Below are 22,654 nucleotides of genomic sequence, written 5' to 3'. Positions count from 1 at the left end.
CTGCAAATCCAGTTGATCTTCAGCTTCTGGTGAAATGACTTCTGATGGGCAGCTTCTGATGATGCAGCTTCTGATGAAGCAACTTCTACAGCTTCTGATGGTGCAGCTTCTTCTGCTTCTGATGATGCAACTTCTGATAATGTGGCTTCTGGACTTCTTGTCTTCAGGAGCACTATTCTTCAGGAGCGCGTTTTACTCTCTTCAGGAGCGCTTTCCACTTTCAGGAGCGTATTGCCTTCAGAATCGTCTAAGCTTCATTTCCATTTGCTCTTTATTTGCTCATTCAGAACCAATTAATGATGTAACTTTAACTATGGTCCTGTACACTTGAACAAATATTAGCTAGTCCAATTTACAATTTTTAATACCTTGTTATCATCAAAACTCTTTGAGGTTCATTGTTAAACACATTTTGTTCCAACAAAATTAGCCCACCTAAATTTGGATGATGCACTGGAAAAACAAAATGTCTTTTGGCAAGAAAAAGCTAGGCTTAGCTAGCATGTTGATGTTGACAGAAATACCAAATACTTCCATAGAGTTTCCAAAATCAAGAACAAAATAAAAATCATTTCTTCACTAAAGATTGATGATGTCATTGTTACTGATCCATCACACATTGTTGAGCATGTTGTTAATTATTATAAATGTTTATTTTCAACTAACACTGTTTTGCAAGAGCAGGATCTTATGGAAGAAGTTATTCCCAGTTTAGTTCATGACAACACCAACAATTTACTCACCATGCTTCCATCTGCAAAAGAAATTAAAAACCCAATTTTCAGCCTTAACACTGATGGAGCCCCGGGTCCAGATGGCTTTGGAGCAAGTTTCTTCCAAACCTATTGGGATAGTGTTCACAAAGATATGGAAAATGCGGTCATCCAATTCTTTACAACAGGGTGGATTCTTCCCAACTTTAACTCAAACACCATCATCTTGATTCCTAAAACACTAGGAGCTGATTCCATTGATAAGTACAGACCAATTGCGCTTGCCAATTTCAAATTCAAAATCCTCTCTAAAAATATTGCAGATAGACTGGCTTCTATTCTTCCCAACATTATTTCCAAAGAACAAAGAGGTTTCATCAAGGGGAGAAACATCAAAGACTGCATAGCCACCACTTCAGAAGCTATAAATCTTCTTGACAAAAAATGCTATGGAGGTAATCTTGCACTCAAAATTGATGTGTCCAAAGCTTTTGATACACTGATTTGGAATTTCCTTCTTAAAGTCCTGCACCAATTTGGATTTAATGATACATTTTCTAACTGGATTCATGCTATATTGAAGTTTGCTAAAATCTCTATTTCCCTTAATGGCTCTCAACATGGTTTTTTTACTGCAATAGAGGAGTCAGGCAGGGAGATCCTCTCTCTCCTCTAATTTTTTGGATTGCTGAAGAAGTTTTCAGTAGGGGTATCTCTAAATTAGTAGAGAATGGAAATGTCTCTCTGATCAATGGCACTAGACAGCTCCAGGTTCCTTCCCGTTGTTTTTACGCAGAAGGAGTTGCCCTAAAGGAGTTGTTTACTGGATATGATGCATGCTCATGACAGATTATTAATGTATCCAAGTCTCCTATGTACTCTGGAGGAATTAGCAATGAAAGACTTAATTATATTGTGAGCTCCCTTTCAAATATTTGGGAGCTCCAATATTCATAGGTAAGCCTAAACCTATTCACGTTCAACTTATTACAGACAAGATCAAAGCAAAATTGGCCTCAAGGAAAGCTTCTCTTCTCTCTTTGGCTGGGAGAGTCCAAATGGTATAGTATGTAATAAACAACATGCTTCTTCACACAATGCCAGTCTATGCTTGGCCGATCTCCATGCTTAGAGACATAGAGAGATGGATAAAAAACTTCATTTGGAGTGGGGACACCGATAAAAGAAAATTAGTCAATGTCTCATGGAAAAAGGTTTGTTTTGATCTGGATGAAGGAGGATTGGGCATCAAATCTTTGGTCTGTCTTAATGAAGCTTCTAGTTTGAAGTTTTGTTGGGAGATGCTCCACTCTGAAGAAACCTGGGCAGTGTTGGTTAGAAGTAGAGTGCACAGAAGTAATTCTTGCATTTCATATCATATTTTCTCTTCACTTTGGAGCGGCATGAAGCATCAATTTCAGATTATTAAGGCTAAAACTGTTTGGCTAATTGGTGATTGTCTTAAAACAAACTTCTGGCGTGATAATTGGAGCGGTGTGGTAATTGATGATCATTTTCAAATCCCCATCACAATTTCATCTCTTTATCTGCAGCAGGTGAAATAGTATATTGTCAACAAGCATTGGAATTTTCCTGAAACTCTGAAAACTATTTTCCCTTTGATCAAAAATCTGGTGCAACAAGCCATTCTTCCCATAGCCGATCAACCAGATCAGTTAATTTGGAAACATAACTCAGTTGGAATTCTTCCTCTCAAAGAAGCATTCTATTTCAAGAAACATCATCCTTTGAAGATCCCTTGGACAAAGTGTATCCCGAATAGAGACATTCCCCCTTCGAAAGCAATGATGGTTTGGAGGCTTATGATGGGAAAGCTCCCCACTGATGAAAACCTAGAACTTAGAGGTTATGTTCCATGTGAAACACAGCTACTGAATCCTCTCTTCACTTGTCTTTTGATTGTGGTTATGCTATGCGCATTTGGAATTGGCTAGCTCATACATTTAATATACCTTTACACTTTCAATCTTTGGAAGATTTATGGAAGTTTAGTAATAGGTTTTCCAACAAACAATGCAAGGTGGTAATCAATGCAACCCTAGTTTTTACTATTAATTCTATTTGGTACACTAGAAACCAAATTAGATTTAATAATAGAAAGATTCCTTGGAAAAGTTCCATATCTTCCATAGTTTCAAATGTCAACATAACCGGTAACTTTACAAATGCTACTTCTATATCAATGTCTAGTTTTTATCTTCTCAAGAAATTCAACATCGCTTTGCATCCTCCCAAAGCACCTTTAATCAAGGAGATTTTCTCGAATCCTCCTTTGCCTCTCTGGATGAAATGTAATACGGATGGATCTGCTAATAATAGCACAACAGCTTGTGGGGGAATATCTAGAAACTATAAGGCAAATTTTGTTTTCTATTTTGCTGAGAACACCGGTGTTGGCAACGCTTTCCACGCAGAGCTATCTGGTGCTATGAGGGCCATTGAAATAGCAGCTTCAATAAACTGGACTCACCTATGGCTGGAACTTGACTCTTCCTTGGTGGTAAATTCTTTCAACACTACAACATTTTTCGCTTTAGGCAACGACCGAAAATCGTGGCTGGAAGCCTAATAACCGTAGCCTAAAGGTTTACGCCACGATTTTCAGGCGTGGTATATACGGCCGTTGCCTATTCATTTATGTCACGGTTTTTGTGCTTTAAGCCACGGATCGTACAATCCGTGGCATAATTGATTAAAATCCACGGTTTTTTAGCTCCTTTTAAGCCACGGTTTCAGTTTAGCAATGAATCAAAAGCGTGGCGGGTACATGAAAACGCCACGGATATTTAGAAGCAATGTGTTTTAACCGTCGCTTAAAATGTATAAACCAGCCACGGTTTTGAATAGACAAGACATATGACTTTGTCTGTAGATTAAAAAATCCTTGCCTATAGTGTATAAAACCGTGCCCTATTGTTTTAATCCACTATTATATATTATATATACAACTATAACTATAGTCATACATCTTTATATATTTTTTTCCATTTATATATAGATTGGTCTAAAATCAAACTTTATGCAATATTATCAATTAGATGCATCTAATAAATTGTTCATATACCTTCAAGCACTTGACAATAATATCTTAATACATTTATAAATTCAAAAGATTAAAATCTAAAAGATTAATATAACTTGAAGTGTACCAAACTTTGAGACGACTTTCAAAAAACATCAAAGTGTTATAACTAATAGTTAACATTGATCATTACAAAAAGCAAAACATTATCTTCCATCTTCCCATACTTGAATCAAGGTTACTCTTCATCAAATTCTTCAAGTAGGTCAACATCAAAAGCATCATCTTGGAGCTCATTTTGTGGATCATCATCATGATCATCTTGAAGGTCTTGATCATATTGAGGATCAACATCTTCATCATTATCTTTGTTTCCAACCTAAAATTATGAAAGTAGTAATAACAAAGTTAAATAATCATCAACCACCTATAATAGCATGCTCCTTTCACAATTAGACAACAAAAAATATGGCACCTTAAACTTTCACTTATATTCTAATAAAAAGGATAAACCAAGTTCATATTTATCTCACTTTGATCGTTAACCAATGAACAAAATCTAACACATCTACTTTAAATATAGTTGAAACAACAAAAGCAATATAGTGTTGGGATATTAAAGTTGGACAACCAAAATCTAACATATCTACTTTAAATATAGTTGAATATCATCATTCTTTTTTTTCTTTTTTTTGAAACGGAAAATTTTATTCAACGAAGAGAGGGTGTAAGGCACTCCCACAACTCGCGAAAAAGCAACAGAAATACAAAAGGGGCCGTGTATAGGCGGCACACCTAAACACCAAAACCAAAACAATAGTGATGCCGGAATATACACCAAGCAACATGCCTGCTGATGCATATCCCTGCATCACCACCTAAAAACCAACCCAACCAGCAAACCAGAAAAATTGCCCCCTGCAATCCGTGACAGCAGCAGCCCACACAAAAGCAGAAACAACAAAAGCACAATTTTGATTAATTTATACCTTTTGTTGAGTAGGAGCGTAGTTTGATGTCGATGAATGTGGTGTTGGACTATCACCTTTGTGTAAAAGATTTCTCAACATATTATCAACTTCTTCTTCACTTAAATGTGGATTTTGTTGCATGTACACATTTTTCAAAAGTGATTCCATTGCTCCCATCTTGTGTGACATTTCAGCAATTTGACCATCATATTGCTTTTTGATTAAAGAAATTTCAGCATTTTTGTTTAATAATGATGGTGTGGCAGTTCTTCCAAAACACCGCACTCTACCGGGCCTTTCTTTCCCTAACAATGTTTCAAAAGTTTGTTCTCCAGCTTCAGCTGAAGTTTTAAGCGATTCTTCAAGTTTATCCTAATATCAAACATAGATAGATTAAATTGTTGGTAGTTGGTGGCTGAACATATCATATGATAGAAACTAACTACCCAGCTTATACATCTAAGACAGAACATAATATAATTATATTGAAATTCTGTAAAACACTTGTAACAATCACAAATTAAAACCCAAACTCCAAAACATTAACAAGAAAAATTTAACTTACAATTGCACTTTGTGTTTCTCCATCCAATTCTTTTCCTTTTCGGCCTTTTCGAGTTTCAATGAACATCTCAGCTTTGGTTACTTCTTCTCCACCCTTCTTTTCCCGCTACATTAGTAATCATATATATTGAAAATACAAATACCAATTAACAAGTGAGAGATGAAATGATAAAAATATAATAAAAATGACATACTAGTTACTAAAGCCCATAAATCAAACCAAATTACAAAAACAAAAACACACATAATAAAAATATAATACCAATTTTGCGCGAATTCTAGCAAAATTTGTTGTTCCCACACGATGCATAAACTTTTGCTTTTTCCTATTAGCTGCATTTATTTTGCTAATGGTCTGCAATAAATTAAATGATATCACTCTCCAATATATCAATCTTTTCTTGAAATAATTATTAAGCTAAACGCTTGCTTACTTGGACATTATTATGTTTCCAATATATCAACAGTTTTCGAAAATGACATTCAGATATGCAATCCGGACGGTTTTTTAATCTTTCCTTCATTGTGGTGTACTTCAGAAAATGATTTTTCTTGATCCAGGATTTGTGTCTTCTCCAAGCATCATTAATGCGGGAAAACACCGCTTTCTCTCCTTTATCAGCAATATTGAACCTCCTCTACAAAAATTAAAAAAATTAAAAAAATGTCATCAAACGTTGATAAATATTTTATGATTGAAACAAGTATGAAATTTTACTTCCCATACATTAATATATATCCATAGACGCTCCTTACGAGTCTTATTATCCTCTTCTTCTTTGAGCAGATCTTTGAAGTTCGTATAGATCAAAGGACAAAGAGTTGAATTCCTTGCTATAGTTCCTAGGAAATTTCCCACATCTGTAACAGTTTTATCATTGGGTCCAATTATCTCCCCTTCATTGTCTAGTGTAACATCTTCACAATATTCTCTTCCATATATTTGTAGACACCGTGTTGGTCCTCGTGTTTTTTTCTTAGTTGTCCCTGTTTTCACATTTAACAATATAATGTAAGATAACACATCACACATTACAAACACATGATTAACAATATAATGTAAGATAAAACATCACCATTTGCTTCTGCAGCTTCCTCATTGTCCGCATTTTCTTCTTGTTCTTCCATAACGATGTCTCCTTCCTCTTCAACTAAATTTTGAATCTCTTTATTAACATCTTTCCCATTTTCTTTAAGAAAGCCATCAATTGACATTGATGGACACAGAGGGGTTCTTTTTGTCTTCTTGCTACCACTTTCATTCCTTACCATTGATTCATCTTGAACCACCACCCTTTTCCTAGGCTGCTCCCTTTCCCTTGATTTGTCATTTTCAAATACTTTCTTGTTTTGTAGCTGTTCCTTTATCTTTGAACTAGCATTTTCAACCAAATTGGTTTTGACAGTTTGTTGTCTTTCCATTGATACACCTTCAATCATTTTTGTTTTCATTGGCTGTTTCTTTGGATCATGAATCTGTGTAGGTGTCAGACCTTTACCTTGAGCCGAAGATTGGCCCTTTGAATTTTGGATTTTAGATACCAAAGATTGACCTTTGTGTTTTTTCAAGGATACTTCCATTTCTACACTCCTTTCTGAAGAAATCTTAGGTTGATTCCTACTTGCATTATCAGACACTTTATTCTTTGGTTCAGGCTCCTTGTTTGAATTCAAATTTGTTTTGGAGGTTGTTGCAAACATAGATAGCTTGAACTGGTTATTCGTTGGTGGATGATTTGGCTTGATACTAGGAGCTTCAACTTCAGTTATACGCACCTTAGTTTGTCCAAGATCGGCCATTCTATCCTCACGCTTGATTTTGTAACTCTGTAGCAATTTAGCACTTGAATTTACCACTGGAAGCTCAAAACTGGAACCACCCCTTTGACCCTTCTGATGAGAATTCATATTTTTCTTTTGTGTTTCCTTTTTCATTTTTCCTGAAGAAAAAAAAAAGAATGGTCAATCTGAACTGAAAAACAATGGTCAATCTGAACAGAAAAAAAAAGGTCAATCGGAACATAGAAACAAATTGAGGGATACTCAAAACAACCATCAATTAAAAAGGACAAACAGAAATAAACCTGATTATGCATTAAAATGAAATAAAGATTAATTTTACAATCAAAAGATTTCATTTAAAATATAATGAGAAAGATATTGTTTGAACATAAAGATCTCATTTACAATTTAATCAAAAGGTAACTCATGTTACATCAAAGTATTGAGTTTAACAAAAAATAATTTAAAACTCTTCTCAAGGGACTAGTCATCATCAGAATCATCTTCATCTCTTGTTTCTTCCATAGCAACCGGAGGTATCTCATCAATTGTTCCAGGAATATCTTCCCTCACCCAATTCAATTCACCATCAAACAGATCACTTTGATAAGCATCATGGACCATTAAATCTGATGGGTCCCCCATACTAAATAAATCTCTAGGAAATGTTTGCATAGCATAATGCCTATTTGCATCAAGTGGATCTTGGACATAAAAACACTGTTGGACTTGAGAAGGTAGCACAAAAGAATCATTTTGGCAGCACTTTTTGTTGAAATACACATATGTTGCATATTTTTCTTCTTCAACCTCAAACCAATCACATTTAAACAACACAAATTTAAACTGATCATAATAGTTTAACTCAATTATATCACTAATTGCTTCATAGTATGTGACAGCTTCAGTCTTAGGATTTTCATCCTTAGAGCTTGCAAAACTTGGAGTCAATGAAACCAAAGTTACACCCGAATTTTGAGTTTTACGTCTCGATTCTCGTTTCATAGTATGGAATCTATATCCATTAATGATGTAACCAGACAACCTTTTTGCTATATCACATGGACCTCTAGAGAAATGTTTCAGCTGAATTGATACATCATCTTTTAAGGCTCGAGTTTTAAACCATTCACTAAAATCTTGGCTTTGGGTTTTGGCCTTGATCCACTTTGGTCCTTTGGTTTGACTATGAACAATATCATCATGCTCCCTACAAAGATAACTTATTATCTATTAGGAAAAAACAAACTACCTAGAAAAAACACTATGCTCCCTTGAAAGATAACAACATGTATATATATGTGAGTACAAGAATAATTGAACCATTATGATACCTGATGTATGTGTCAACTTCATCACAATTGAACAAGAGGTATCTATGGGCTTGGGATTTTGTAGTTGAATCTAGAAAAAATGGTTTGCCATTTTTCTTCCCTCCTAAAGGACGACCAATACATGAAAAGTAATCGGATAAATCCACATCACATAAATCACTAATATCATAATTTCGACTCTTTCTATTCAACCTCGTGTCTACACTCTTATGCACATATCTTGAGCAATATGTCACTGCTTCTTCAACCACATACGCCTCAGCAATAGAACCTTCAGGATGAGCTCTGTTGCGGACATACCTTTTAAGTTTACATAAGTTTCTTTCTGTGGGATACATCCAACGGAATTGAACAGGACCACCTAATCTAACTTCATTTGCCAAATGAATAGGTAAGTGAACCATTATGTCAAAAAAACTAGGAGGGAAAATCATCTCCATTTGGCAAAGAATTTCTACAATCTCTGCTTCTAAGAAATCCAAATCTTTGACTTGAATAACTTTTCTACATAGAGATCGAAAAAATAACCCAAGGCGAATTAAAGGTTCAGCCACCGTATTGGGTAAGGTGCTTCTTATTGCTACTTGTAATAAGTAATGTAACATGAAATGTGCGTCATGACTCTTATACCCAAATATTTTCTTATTACTAACTTGAACACATTTTGAAATGTTTGATGCAGTCCCATCTGGTAATTTTGCAGCCTTCAAAACATCACAAAAAATAGTCTTCTCGTGTGCACTCAAAGAAAAAACCACAAATAAACAGGACTAATATGAAACAAAACAAGAAATGAAACCCAAAAAGATTGAAACTTTTTAGGCACAAGCTTCTTTTCTGGCTACATAAACAAACAAGGAATCAAGATCAGGTGGTTTGAAGTAACCCTTTTTAGGACCAATTCACACGAACATAGACACAAAAACAAAAAGCTTTGTTTCAGTTTTTTTTCCTTCATTTTTTAGTCAAACCCAACAACCCTAAATTAACAAACCTTTAATCAAAATCCAACCCAACAACCCTTTAATCAAAATCATTAAAAACTCAATTAACAATCATAAAATCCCAAATTAGTCCCAAATTAAAAAATCCTAAATTAAAAAACCCTAAAAGTTAAATTTGAGAGAGAGAGAGAGAGAGAGAGAGAGACCTGGATTCATGGTGATTCAAGAGATGGCTGAGATTAGTGAAGATTCATGACTGGAGGGTGAAGAACGAGATTTTAAGGGAGTGAAGACGAGAGTTCGAAGTGAAGACGAGAGTTGGGAGTGAATGGGTCACGTTTCTGAAGTTATGTATGTACTTCTTTTTTAATGTTTATTATTATTATTAAATATAATATAAAAATAGAGAGATGGTCTTAAGAAAAAAAAATCGAAAAACAAGGGAGGGAGATTTCGCGGGAAAATGAAATAGTTTAGGCTATGGATTCCAAAAACTAACAGCCACCGTTATTTTAGAGTGGCTTAAGATATTTAAAATCCGTCGCCAAATGAAGTATAGGCCAGGGTTTAATACTCGCATCTTTTTAAATAAGAAAACGCGACGGATTTGGATTCAAGTTTAAATGTCAACGAATAAAGGTCGTTGCCTATAGGAAATTGGCCACGGCTATGTTATTTCCACACCTAAAGAACCGTGGATTAAAACGAATAGGCAACAGATTTCATTAAGGTATTAAACAAAATATAGAAACTTGTCAACGCGTGAAAATCCGTGGCGTATACACCCATAAGGTCACGGTTTTTCATCCCTGGCCTAAAGTTTCGTTGCCTAAGGTCAAAAATGTTGTAGTGCAAGTCAAATTCCATGGTGCCTTGGCATTTAAGAAATAGATGGTACAATTGTTTATGTTTAACTAGAAACATGAATTTCTTGGTTTCTCACATCTTTAGGGAAGGAAATCAGTGTGCTGATAGCCTAGGTAATGTAGGGTTAACTCTGGATCATTTAACTTGCTGGTATAATCTTCTTTCTTTTATTTAGAAACCCTATGTAGAAAACAAGATAGGTTGGCCTATCTTTAGATTTGTACCCTCTTGAGGAGGTTTCGGTTTGGTCCCCCTCCTTTTTTGTTGCTTTTCTTGGTTTTCCTCTTAATATATTTCTGGTGGTAGTAGCTTACTACTGCTCCACTTTTGGTTTAAAAAAAAAACTACTATTTAGACCATTTTCCATCTTTAACCCACTTATCCCACTAATTTTTACTTGGCCAGTCATGTCATGTTTAGTAATTAACGTGGAGCCAAGGCGACAATAAATAAATCTACGCTTAACAACCTATCAACACACTTAACATATTTCCACTGCTACCTAAACTTTTTCTTCAATTTTTGAGAACTAAACTCTACATATAACTTGCCATATATATGGACAAAGTCATACCATGATCCGGAGCTGTTGATGTCTCGAAATTGGATATGAGTTGGATTTCAACATAGTGATTTCTAAACAATCCTCTCTCTCTCTCTCTCTCTCTCTCTCTCTCTCTCAGTCGTTATAAAAATCAAACAATCATGTAGCGGAATTAGTTTTACATCATCTTATAGAAATCCTTGGCACTCAAAAGCCACAACATTTAACATCTTAAATAATCCTCTTGAAAATAGTTCAACAATAATGAAAGAAAATACGTAAGAAGGAAAACATGCATCAGACAATCCCCATCCCGTTACGTATCAGAGCATCCTAGACAACACGGCAGAGATTACTCACAACAGCACTATTCTTGGTTACCTGCAAGTTACTCATACGAAGAGCAACATTTTCAAGTAGAAGGGGTGAGATTTCACATTCATTAATAGCAAATAATAATTCATAAAGAGTAATCAACCACTACTACAAAATATATATTTTACATCATAAGGGTTTTAGTTTTCACATCAGTCGCAAAATAACTGAAGGAAAACATACACATTTTGAGTTTTTACATCAGTTGAAATATGCACATGAGGGGAATTCTTAATAGCATGTACCATTTACATCAGTGGATTATTGGAATGATGGGAAAAAAACGCGGTGGCATTTTCGCAATATGAGTAAAAACTTTGTCTATTTTTTTCACATCATTGGGTGAGAAGTGCCTGATGTAAAACCAAACTTTTACTTTGACCTTATCCTTTCATGTATTGTAATCCACTTTCCCTTCACTCATTCAATCACCGTTCCATTCACTTTCCCTTTCACTACACAATCCACCACCGTCCTCTTCTTCTTGTTCTTGTTCGATTGAGGAAGCAATCATGTCGTCATCAAAATCAGATTCGGCATGTACAGTTCAAGTTGACGGTTCTTGTTCGATTGAGAGCGGTGGCAACAAAGAACGCAACCATGTCGAAGAGAGGTATGTACAGTGATTGTGAATCCTTTCTCAGATTCAATTGTATTGTTCTCTTTTTCTGATATGTATCCCTATTTTCTGATTAGGTCGTGGTGGTTCCGCGGGGAACAAGTTCCGTATGTCACTGGGTCTACCAGTGGCAGCGACGGTGAACTGTGCTGATAACACCGGAGCAAAGAATCTGTACATCATCTCCGTGAAGGGAATCAAGGGTAGGTTGAATCGTCTTCCTTCAGCTTGTGCTGGTGACGTGGTGATGGCTACTGTGAAGAAGGGAAAGCCTGATCTCAGGAAGAATGTTTTGCCAGCTGTCATCGTTCGTCAGCATAAGCCATGGCGCCGAAAGGACGGTGTCTTCATGTACTTTGAAGGTAACAAACGCTGTTTTGATTCATGTTGTTGATTTTGAAATGTTGCTTCTGTAAATTCATGATGAGTGATCTGTGTTCTGATTGGTCATTCACAATGGAGAAGCATATAACTGTGTTATTGCCAGTCTTAAACAGCATGGTGCGTAATTTTGTTTCATTGTGCTACCTGTCTGCTGGTAAATCTCGTTTTATATATAAGTGTTGATTAAAATTGATTGAGTGAATTGAAACATGTCATAATCAATTATGCACATATAGAATCAAATTTGATTGTGTAATGGTCTCAATAATTCTATAACAGAGAACTAAGCAACACAAAGGAAATAACTGTTAAGTACATAATAGAAGTGAAATTGAAAGTTAAAGAAGGATAAAGGGGAAGGGAGAACAAGAACAATCAGAGAAGGAGAGAGAGAATCAGAATTTCAATCACATATTCAATGCCTTCTTTCAATGTCTTATTTTCCTTATATATGCCTTGTTCACTCCTTAATGTACCCCTTTCCTCCAATACTTGTCTACGTGTCCTTTTAGTTATAACAAGCATGCTACCCTCATTTGATGACATGGTTTTCTCTATTTGGGATCATTACATTACCGCCCCCATTAAAATCAACCTTGTCCTCAAGGTTGAAATTGTCACAAGAGAACACTCCTAGATGCCACTGTTTGAAACATGAGTGTTTAACAGGTGGAGAGTCTCGCTTTTCAACAGGGGATATACTACCAACAACTTTGGAAACCCAAGCTATATGCCAATCAACTGCATCATAGTCATAATACCCTGAATGTGTAATCCCAGCACAAACAAAATTGTAAATAGCACTAGTTGGCCAAGAGTCAAGAATCCCATAGTTCATAAGTGGATTTAGTTGCATAGGATCAAAATAAGACTCGTGAACAAGCACATCTGCATAAAAGCTCACAGTGGGAGGCTTGTCATCAATAACAATAATAACTTTGCACAGATTGATTGTTAGATCAATTAATGCCCATGGCCCAATCTCACGCATATCAATCATTTTTGAAAAATCATGGCAAATAATTTTCACATAAATGATATTACCAAGAAAAATATATGGAGGTGTGCATGTGATATTTCCATGATTGCCACTTTGTTTGACAACCACATACTTATTTCCACAACCATTAGAAGACATTTTACCAATAACAAGGCTCAATGTCATGGCCAAAAGTAAACCTTCAGTAGCATAAAAAGATATTAATCCCACAATTTCCATAGAAGTGTTCATCCACTTTTGAATTATCAAGCTAACAAAACTTGCACTTGGACTAGAAACCATAATTCTAGCTAGTGATTTTTTTCCACTTGCATCAAGGTTCACATAAACAAAGACTTGGACAGGAAGGGAGATCCCAATTATCACATGTATTGTGGAATCAATGAGCTTGACAGAAGTTGGGTTATGGATTCCCAAGTGAACATGGCTTATGGATTCCCAAGTGAAGTCATTTCTCATGCAAAGTGTATATTTTTCGTCAATAAGCTCTACATTGATTTTATCATTATGTTGATGTATATGGAAAGAATAAATCATGTGATGTTGAGTAACCATATTTTGTCTATCTTCTTTCAGTTTTTCCTGTTAGATTTCTATTTTTTATATTAGATTTCATAATTTTCTTAAATGAAATGATTGGTTCAGCTTTAGTGGTTTGTGTTAACTTCTTGTATTGTATTGTATTGGTTCATTTGTGAAATACCACTTTTTCAAAGCTCTTCACTGCAAATTTTCGACAACTGTAATTTAGAACAGGCTTGACTACCACTTATAATGATAATACAAGGTCACTATAGCCGTACACGTGTTTCACAAAGAATTGATCTACGCGTCTTCTGTTAGGGGGTTCAGCCTAGCAACATGTCCATGTGACCTTTCAGATTCACATTAACTTAATTAAATTAATTAATTATCTGGTATTATGTTTATGATTTATTGTTATTATATTTATTGGTAGTTTATTGGTATTATGTTTATGATTTATTGTTGAATATGTGTTCCTATGTCAGTGTGATACATTACTTGATATTCAGAGATGATTCTTGGTTTATTCTGTTGAAGTATTTATGTTGCAAGATAATGATTTCAGGTTTCGCGGCACCTGTTTAGATGGACAAAAGAAGTCTCATACGCAGATTATTATGAACGTGCATTAACGAATGGTGTACTCAGTATACAAAGAGGAACAGATCCTGGGGTGATGATTTATATGCTTCCTTTAGGTATTGGGGTTTCCAAACCTAAAACTGGACATGGTTGGGGAAATCCAATAATGATTCTGCTGTGGATTTTTTTTTTTTGTTTGAAATTTCTGCCTAAAATTGTTTTATTGGATTATTTCTAGCTATATTGTATGCTTATGCCTCTTTTATATATTGGAATATTGAGGATTGATTATGTAATATCCAATTAGATAATATAACTTTTTTTTTTGCATTAAAATTATCCATAATTTGTTTTCATTTTATTACTATTTAAAAAAAGCAGGGGTCAAGCTTATTTGATAAGCCATTTAAAAAAAATATTTAGAAAAAAAAATTATTTCACTTCAGTGATTTTGAAAACTGATGTGAAATATACATATTTAACTTCAGTCCCCATCGTATAACTGATGTGAAAACTGCAGGGTTAAATTTCAAAGTGCGTCTATTACATCAGTGCAAGTGGACTTGATGTAGAAATTCAAGATTTCACATCAGTCGCAACCTGATGTGAAAGGATGTGGACTTACCACATCATATCAGTTTACATCGGTTACAAACTGATGTAAAAAGTCGTTTCCAACTGATGTAAAAAACAATTTCTGTAGTAGTGAACATATATATGTTCAACATTAAATAAACATCAGTTAACATCATCTATTAATGTCGGAACAACATTATCATCATCAAGAACAGCAACAGCATCTCAAGTAATCATCATTTATATCATGTTATGACGACTCTACAATGCAACAACGACTCTTCATCCTAAACAACAACATCTTAGACAACTTCAACATGCATGTGGTACCACCAGGGCATTAAGCCCCCATCTCTAAGGTCAATAGTGGACCTGTCGGGCATTAAGCCCCCATCTTTAAGGTCATAAGGGACCTGTCGGGCATTAAGCCCCCATCTCTGAATATGCAACGACAACGACACGACTCAAATGCAACTTCTTCATCTTTATTTGACAAATTCATTAACAATTATTCACAAGTAATCATCATATCAAAACAGAACTGCTGGAACATCATTTTTATACAGCATCATCTTTAGTATTTACATCAGAACCTAGCTCGACATGGGAACAAGCCAAAGACAAGAATTCGCAAAAACAGCAGGTCTATACTGCACTAGCTCGCGAGGCGAGCTACACTACTCGCAATGGTGAGCTCAACTGGGAAGCGCACGAGTGCACAACAGTACTCGCAATGGCGAGTTGGGATTTACTCGCGAGGCGAGCAGATTCACTCGCAATGGCGAGCGATGACAGACAGGTCTGTCGCAGCCTCTCTGTTCACACTCATAGGCATCTAAATTCACTACCCAAGCCTCAAATTCGACAGGAATTGGTGTCTATACGTTTCATATGACTAAATTATCATGTTTCTACATCAATTACATAAAAATTCACTTCGATTCTACCATTTTATTGATTCTTTACCTAATTACCAAATTCTCAAAACCACAACAATTGATCAATCTCTATGAATTATAACTTGATACTAATGAGAGTTAGTCTCACCCTTACCTTAGATTGTTTTTCTAAATTCCAACGGCTGCGTTCTTCGTTCCTAGATTTCTCTCTGACTTTTGCTCTTTTCTCCAATTGTACGTATTCTGTTTTCTTTTCTAAACTCTTACTGACTCTTAACCCTTTCTCTAATTGTTCTTCTCCCTAAAAACTACTCTCTTCCTAATATCTTATTTATTTCTAATAATTATATTCCTCCCCCACATAGTAATAATATTAATACATATAATATCTACCATTAATATATATTCCATCAAAAAATATATATATAATAAATCATAAAAGTTCCACTAAAATGCAATAAATCAATTAAATAAATACTATTAAAAGTAGGGCGTTACAACTCTCCCCCACTTAGGATATTTACGTCCTCGTAAATGTACCTTGTTCAAACAATTCTGGGTAAGATTCCCGCATCTTACTCTCCAATTCCCACGTCAAACTTTCACCAGCTGCTCCTACCCAAACGACCTTCACAAGGGGTATTTCCTTGCCTCTAAGTCTCTTCACTTCACGACCTTATATTCTCACTGGTAAGGTCTCGATCGTAAGGTTGTCCCTTACTTGCACATCATCTCTTGGGATCACGTGGGATGGATCCGTCACGTACTTCCGAAGTTGCGACACATGAAATACATCATGCAAGTTCGAAAGATGTGGTTGCAAACCCACCCTATACAACAGAGTTCTGCATCTCCGACCATACAATGCTTCGAAAGGTGCCATTCCAATGCTAGAATGGTAACTGTTGTTGTACGTGAACTCTATCAGCGATAGATGACTATCACAAGTTCCACCTTGCTCTAGTACACAAACTCTCAATAAATCCTCCAGCGACTGAATTGTTCTCTCCGACTACCCATCTGTCTGCGGATGGTATGCTGAACTCAACTTCAAATTAGGACCCAAAGCCTCATGCAAACTCTTCCAGAACCTAGACGTAAACCTCAGATCTCTGTCCGACACAATGTTCGAAGGGAGACCGTGTAGCTTCACAACATCTCTAATATAAATCTCTGCTAACTAGGACACAGGAAAAGTAATATTAATCGGAATGAAGTGAGCTGACTTCGTCAATCTGTCAACAATCACCCAAATTGCATCATGTCCTCTTGGAGTATTCAGCAAACTTGTCACAAAGTCCATGGATATACTATCCCACTTCCACTCTGGAATATCTAGCGGTGTCAACAACCCAACAGGTTTCTGATGCTCAACCTTCGACTTCTGACAAGTCAAACATGCATACACAAATTGTGCCACGTCGCGTTTCAAACCAGACCACCAAAACATCTTCTTCAAATTCTGATACATTTTCGTAGCTCCTGGATGAATACTCAAACTACTTCTATTGCCTTCTTTAAGGATCATCTTTTTCATCTCATCATTATCAGGAATACAGATTCTTCCTCGAAACCTCAACACACCTTGATCATCAACCTTAAAGTCACTGTCTATAGCAGGATCGTTTGCAACCATTAAATCTACCAACTTCACATCTAATTTCTGAGCCTCTCTGATACTATTTAGAAATTCACTGTCGATTTTCAACATCCCCAACTTCACACTCTGAGGCGACACTTCACAAACCAAACTCAAGTCTCTGAACTGTTCAAGCAATTCCATCTATTTAACCATTAATGTCGACAAGTGTAAAGTCTTTCTACTCAAAGCATCTGCAACAACATTAGCCTTCCCCGGATGATAATTCAACCCAAAATCATAGTCTTTTAGTAACTCAAGCCATCTTCTCTGCCTCATGTTCAACTCCTTCCGATCAAACAAATATTTTAGACTCTTTTGATCACTAAACACCTCGAATCTAGCACCATACAGGCAATGCCTCCAAATCTTAAGTACAAAAACAACTGCAGCCAACTCAAGATCATGAGTATGGTAATTACATTCATGAATCTTCAACTGCCTTGATGCATACGCTACTACCTTACCATCTTGCATAAGTACCCCACCTAAACCCGGCTTGGATGCATCGCAATAAACAACAAAAGGTTTGTCGGACTTTGGCAAGATCAAAACTGGAGTCGTCGTCAATTTCCGCTTCAATTCATTAAAGCTACTTTCACACTGACCATCCCACACAAAAGCTCTACACTTACAGGTCAACTGAGTTAACGGAAGTGCTAACTTGGAAAATCCCTCAATAAACCTTCGATAGTAACCTGCTAGACCCAAAAAGCTTCTAACTTCGGTAACTGACTTTGGAGTCTCCCATCGTGATACTGCATCAACTTTAGATGGATACACTGCAGTACCACTACTAGAGATAATATGACCAAGAAAACTTACTTCTTTCAACCAGAATTCACACTTAGACAACTTGGCATATAACTTCTTTTCTTTCAATACTTTCAAGACAATCTTCAAATGCTCAGCATGTTCTTCTTCAGACTTTGAATATATCAAAATATCATCTATAAATACAACTACAAAACGATCCAAATAGTCGTGAAAGATACGATTGATGTACTCCATAAACACACCTGGTGCGTTAGAAACTCCGAAAGGCATTACAGAATATTCATAGTGTCTGTATCGTGTTCTAAAGGCCGTCTTCTGAATATCTTCGTCTTTCACTTTAATCTGGTGATAACCTGACCTTAGATCAATCTTGCTAAATACACGTGCACCTACTAGCTGATCCATCAAATCATCAATTCTTGGGAGGGGATACCTATTCTTTATTGTTACCTTATTCAACTGATGATAGTCAATGCACAATCTCATGCTTCCGTCTTTCTTCTTAACTAGCAACATCGGCGCTCCCCAAGGTGACACACTTGGCCTTATAAACTTCTTATCAAGCAAATCTTCCAACTGTTTCTTTAACTCTGCTAACTTCGAAGCTGACATACGATAAGGCATCATAGACACATGCTTCGTTCCTGGAACAAGATCAATGGAAAACTCGACCTCTCTCTCCGGTGGCACGTCAGGAATCTCATTAGGGAAAACTTCAGGAAACTCACACACAACTTGCAACTTATCAATCTTTGCCTGGTTCTCAACGGACAAGGATGCCATCAAGGAAAACAATTGACTTCCGTCAAGCATCATCTGCTTCAACTGCTTAGTAGTTACGAATTCAGTCTCTGCTTCTTCTTCTGGAGAAGAAAACCGCACCGTCTTGTTGAAACAATTTATGTGAGCGTAATTATACTCCTACAAGTTCATACCAAGAATCACATCCATTCCTCTCAATGGCAAACAGATTAGATCCATAGCAAAATCTCTATCGTACATAGACAAAAGACAACTCAAACACACTCGAAAGGTAGTTACCGAACCATTAGATGGGGTTTTGACAACCATCTCTCCATTCATTGGTGACACATCAAGACTCAACCTCAAGGCACAGTCAGCAGCAATTAAACAATGTGTAGCACCAGTATATATGATAGCAATTAAAGGAATACAATTAATGAAACAAGTACCTCGGATCAAACGGTCCTCACTAGCTGTCTGAGTACCAGCTAAAGAAAACACCTTACCCCAAGCCGGGGCCTTCTTTGGTTCTGTACACTGAGCAATAACATGTCCCTTTCCACCGCAATTAAAACAAATAATGTCGTCATGCTTGCATTCTGAAATTGTATGCCCTTTGACGCCACAACGGAAACACCGCTTCACGTCATTCTCACCACAAGCATTACTCTTGTGACCTTTTTCTCCACATTTGAAGCAAACAATCTCAGCAGGAGTTTCATTCTTCTTAGGCATTCTCCTATCATTCACCCTTTGTTTGCCCTTATCAGCTGGAGCACTATAAGGTTTCCCACAATTTTGTTGTTGCTTGCTTCTCCTCTCATCCATAATCTTATAGTGAGCCTTTGAATCATCTTCATAGATCCTACAACTACTCACCAATACAGAAAAATTACGGATCCTCTGATAACCAATAGCCTTCTTGATCTCGGGACGCAGACCATTCTCAAACTTGATGCATTTAGAAAACTCAGCATTCTCAGCAGTGTAGTGTGGATAGAATTTAGCTAGCTCTATGAACTTGGCAGCATACTCGGTCACAGACATATCACCCTGCTTCAGCTCTAAAAACTCAATTTCCTTCTTCCCGCGAACTTCTTCCAGAAAGTATCGGTTCAGGAATTCTTTCCTAAACACAACCCAAGTAATAGCAGCACCTCCATCCTCTAACATAGGTCGAACACTCTCCCACAAGTCATCAGCTTCTTCTGTCAGCATGTGAGTGCCAAAACGCACCATCTGAATATCCGTACATTGCATGACTCTGAAAATCCTCTTAACCTCCTTGAGCCACGTCTGAGCTCCATCAGGGTCATACCTTCCCTTGAAGATAGGTGGATGATTCCTCAGAAAGGTCTCCATCATCCTTACTCCGTCATTACTGCCAGCCTGTTGTTGTTGTTGTTGTTGCCCCACAACTTGAGCCATTGCTTGCAATGCAGCAGCAAGAGCAGCATCATTCCTTTCAGCCATCATAGTTCTCTGCACAACACACAACATTCAAAGTAACACAATAATGATATTCCAACTGTTAGACGACACTACTGGACTCAACTACTTGGCCGGACGGACCGACCTGCTCTGATACCAATTGTAACACCCCGTTTTTCCCAACATAAAAATTTCATAATATAAATCAGAGTCTATCATCTTAAACGGAGCATCACATTCATCATTCAATATTTTCCACAATTTAAATAGAACAAGATATTATTTATTAAACAACCAGTCGTTATAAAAATCAAACAATCATGCAGCAGAATTAGTTTTACATCATCTTATAAAAATCATTGGCACTGAAAAGCCACAACATTTAACATCTTAAATAATCATCTTGAAAATAGTTCAACAATAATGAAAGAAAATACGTAACAAGGAAAACATGCATCAGACAATCCCCATCCCGTTACGTATCAGAGCATCCTAGACGACACGACGGAGATTACTCACAACAGCATTATTCTTGGTTACCTGCAAGTTACTCATACGAAGAGCAACATTTTCAAGCAGAAGGGGTGAGATTTCACATTCATTAATAGCAAACAATAATTCATAAAGAGTAATCAACATATATAGGTTCAACATTAAATAAACATCAGTTAACATCATCTATTAATGTCGGAACAACATTATCATCATCAGGGAAAGCAACAACATCTCAAGTAATCATTATTTATATCATGTTATGACGACTCTATAATGCAACAACGACTCCTCATCCTAAACAACAACATCTTAGACACCTTCAACATGCATGTGGTACCACCAGGGCATTAAGCCCCCATCTCTAAGGTCAATAGTGGACCTGTCGGGCATTAAGCCCCCATCTCTAAGGTCATAAGGGACCTGTTGGGCATTAAGCCCCCATCTCTGACTATGCAACGACAACGACACGACTCAAATGTAACTTCTTCATCTTTATTTGACAAATTCATTAACAATTATTCACAAGTAATCATCATATCAAAACAACATTACTGGAACGTCATTTTTATACAGCATCATCTTTAGTATTTACATCAGAACCTAGCTCGACATGGGAACAAGCGAAAGACAAGAATTCGCGAAAACAGCAGGTCTGTACTGCACTAGCTCGCGAGGCGAGCTACACTACTCGCAATGGCGAGCTCAACTGGGAAGCTCGCGAGGCGCACAATAGTACTCACAATGGCGATCTCATGGTTTACTCGCGAGGCGAGATGGAACACTCGCAATGGCGAGTTGGGATTTACTCGCGAGGCGATCAGATTCACTCGCAATGGCGAGCGATGACAGACAGGTCTCTCGCAACCTCTCTGTTCACACTCACAGGCATCTAAATTCACTACCCAAGCCTCAAATTCGACAGGAATTGGTGTCTATACATTTCCTATGACTGAATTATCATCTTTCTACATCAATTACACAAAAATTCACTTCGATTCTACCATTTTATTGTTTCTTTACCTAATTCCCAAATTCTCAAAACCACAACAATTGATCAATCCCTATGAATTATAACTTGATACTAATGAGAGTTAGTCTCACCCTTACCTTAGATTGTTTTTCTGAATTCCAACGGCTGCGTTTTTCGTTCCTAGGGTTCTCTCTGGCTTCTCCTCTTTTCTCCAATTGTACGTATTCTGTTTTCTTTTCTAAACTCTTACTGACTCTTAACCCTTTCTCTAATTGCTCTTCTCCCTAAAAACTACTCTCTTCCTAATATCTTATTTATTTCTAATAATTATATTCCTCCCCCACATAATAATAATAATATTAATAAATATAATATCTACCATTAATATATATTCCATCAAAATATATATATAATAAATCATAAAAAGTTCCACTAAAATGCAATAAATCAATTAAATAAATAATATTAAAAGTAGGGCGTTACACACATGCCTAAAGACACTAGCAAGTCTTATATCAGGTTGAAATGTGATTATAATATGTTCTCGAAGTAGCAAACAAAGTTATTATTATTGAAGAAGTAGTCAAAATGCAAATATATATTTCCCCGTCATACTACTAATTGTGTTTGGTCTCATATTTTGTAAATTAGAATAAAACAATAGTTTATTTCGAATTTATTGGCCCTTTTGAATATTGAGTTCACCAGCTTCGTTGTATCTAGTTTTTTTTTATAACTAGTTACAAACCCGTGATTCGCACGGGGGTTCAGTAACGTATTTGACAAAATATTATATTGAAAGGATAGATTGCGAAATGACAGATAATTATAAATCATAATACAATATTTAGAGTACTCTTGTATTACGGATTACAA

The 22,654-nt window shown here is 36.4% G+C and overlaps 4 protein-coding genes, 1 non-coding gene and 2 pseudogenes across 5 annotated transcripts; 4 read left to right on the top strand and 3 right to left on the bottom strand.

Annotated features, from left to right (window-relative positions):
* The first annotated feature begins 438 nt into the window (after positions 1-438).
* LOC146915467 (uncharacterized) lies at positions 439-2,278 on the top strand (annotated as a pseudogene).
* Positions 2,279-2,916: 638 nt separating this feature from the next.
* On the top strand, positions 2,917-3,303 carry LOC146915466 (uncharacterized). The gene has a single exon (XM_085721355.1). The coding sequence runs from the start codon at positions 2,917-2,919 to the stop codon at positions 3,301-3,303; it is 387 nt and encodes a 128-aa protein (XP_085577481.1).
* Positions 3,304-3,761: 458 nt separating this feature from the next.
* On the bottom strand, positions 3,762-7,120 carry LOC146915465 (uncharacterized). Its single transcript, XM_085717844.1, has 7 exons — positions 6,368-7,120; positions 6,019-6,278; positions 5,726-5,929; positions 5,554-5,646; positions 5,293-5,397; positions 4,746-5,099; positions 3,762-4,135 (listed from the first exon to the last, which is right to left on the bottom strand). The coding sequence occupies exons 1-7, from the start codon at positions 7,089-7,091 to the stop codon at positions 3,995-3,997; spliced, it is 1,881 nt and encodes a 626-aa protein (XP_085573970.1). The 5' UTR covers positions 7,092-7,120; the 3' UTR covers positions 3,762-3,994.
* A 436-nt stretch (positions 7,121-7,556) lies between these two features.
* LOC146915464 (uncharacterized) lies at positions 7,557-10,218 on the bottom strand. Its single transcript, XM_085721354.1, has 3 exons — positions 10,135-10,218; positions 8,408-9,177; positions 7,557-8,283 (listed from the first exon to the last, which is right to left on the bottom strand). Exons 1-3 carry the CDS (start codon positions 10,216-10,218, stop codon positions 7,557-7,559), a joined length of 1,581 nt encoding a protein of 526 aa, XP_085577480.1.
* A 1,346-nt stretch (positions 10,219-11,564) lies between these two features.
* Positions 11,565-12,165, top strand: LOC146915463 (large ribosomal subunit protein uL14-like). Its single transcript, XM_085716421.1, has 2 exons — positions 11,565-11,750; positions 11,834-12,165. The coding sequence occupies exons 1-2, from the start codon at positions 11,738-11,740 to the stop codon at positions 12,148-12,150; spliced, it is 330 nt and encodes a 109-aa protein (XP_085572547.1). The 5' UTR covers positions 11,565-11,737; the 3' UTR covers positions 12,151-12,165.
* Positions 12,160-12,302, top strand: LOC146915462 (small nucleolar RNA snoR137). Its single transcript, XR_015016945.1, has one exon. It is a non-coding gene; the product is annotated as a small nucleolar RNA snoR137 (small nucleolar RNA).
* Positions 12,303-16,734: 4,432 nt separating this feature from the next.
* On the bottom strand, positions 16,735-20,355 carry LOC146915461 (uncharacterized; annotated as a pseudogene).
* Positions 20,356-22,654: the final 2,299 nt, after the last annotated feature.

The sequence above is a fragment of the Medicago sativa genome, chromosome 6, assembly GCF_051527215.1.
Source record: "Medicago sativa cultivar Bolivia chromosome 6, Bolivia_mono, whole genome shotgun sequence".
In the NCBI taxonomy this organism is placed as follows: domain Eukaryota; kingdom Viridiplantae; phylum Streptophyta; class Magnoliopsida; order Fabales; family Fabaceae; genus Medicago; species Medicago sativa.
This window is presented reverse-complemented; position numbering and strand designations above follow the sequence as displayed.

Coding starts and splice junctions, on each gene's coding strand:
- LOC146915466 (XM_085721355.1), top strand. CDS start 2,917: ATGTCTAGTTTTTATCTTCTCAAGAAATTCAACATCGCTTTGCATCCT.
- LOC146915464 (XM_085721354.1), bottom strand. CDS start 10,218: ATGGAATTTGACTTGCACTACAACATTTTTGACCTTAGGCAACGAAAC. Junction 9,178..10,134: donor AAAACCGTGACCTTATGGGT/GTATACGCCACG, acceptor GTTTCATATTAG/TCCTGTTTATTTGTGGTTTT. Junction 8,284..8,407: donor GAAGTTGACACATACATCAG/GTATCATAATGG, acceptor TTATCTTTGTAG/GGAGCATGATGATATTGTTC.
- LOC146915465 (XM_085717844.1), bottom strand. CDS start 7,091: ATGGCCGATCTTGGACAAACTAAGGTGCGTATAACTGAAGTTGAAGCT. Junction 5,930..6,018: donor GTCTATGGATATATATTAAT/GTATGGGAAGTA, acceptor TAATTTTTGTAG/AGGAGGTTCAATATTGCTGA. Junction 5,647..5,725: donor GGAAACATAATAATGTCCAA/GTAAGCAAGCGT, acceptor AATTTATTGCAG/ACCATTAGCAAAATAAATGC.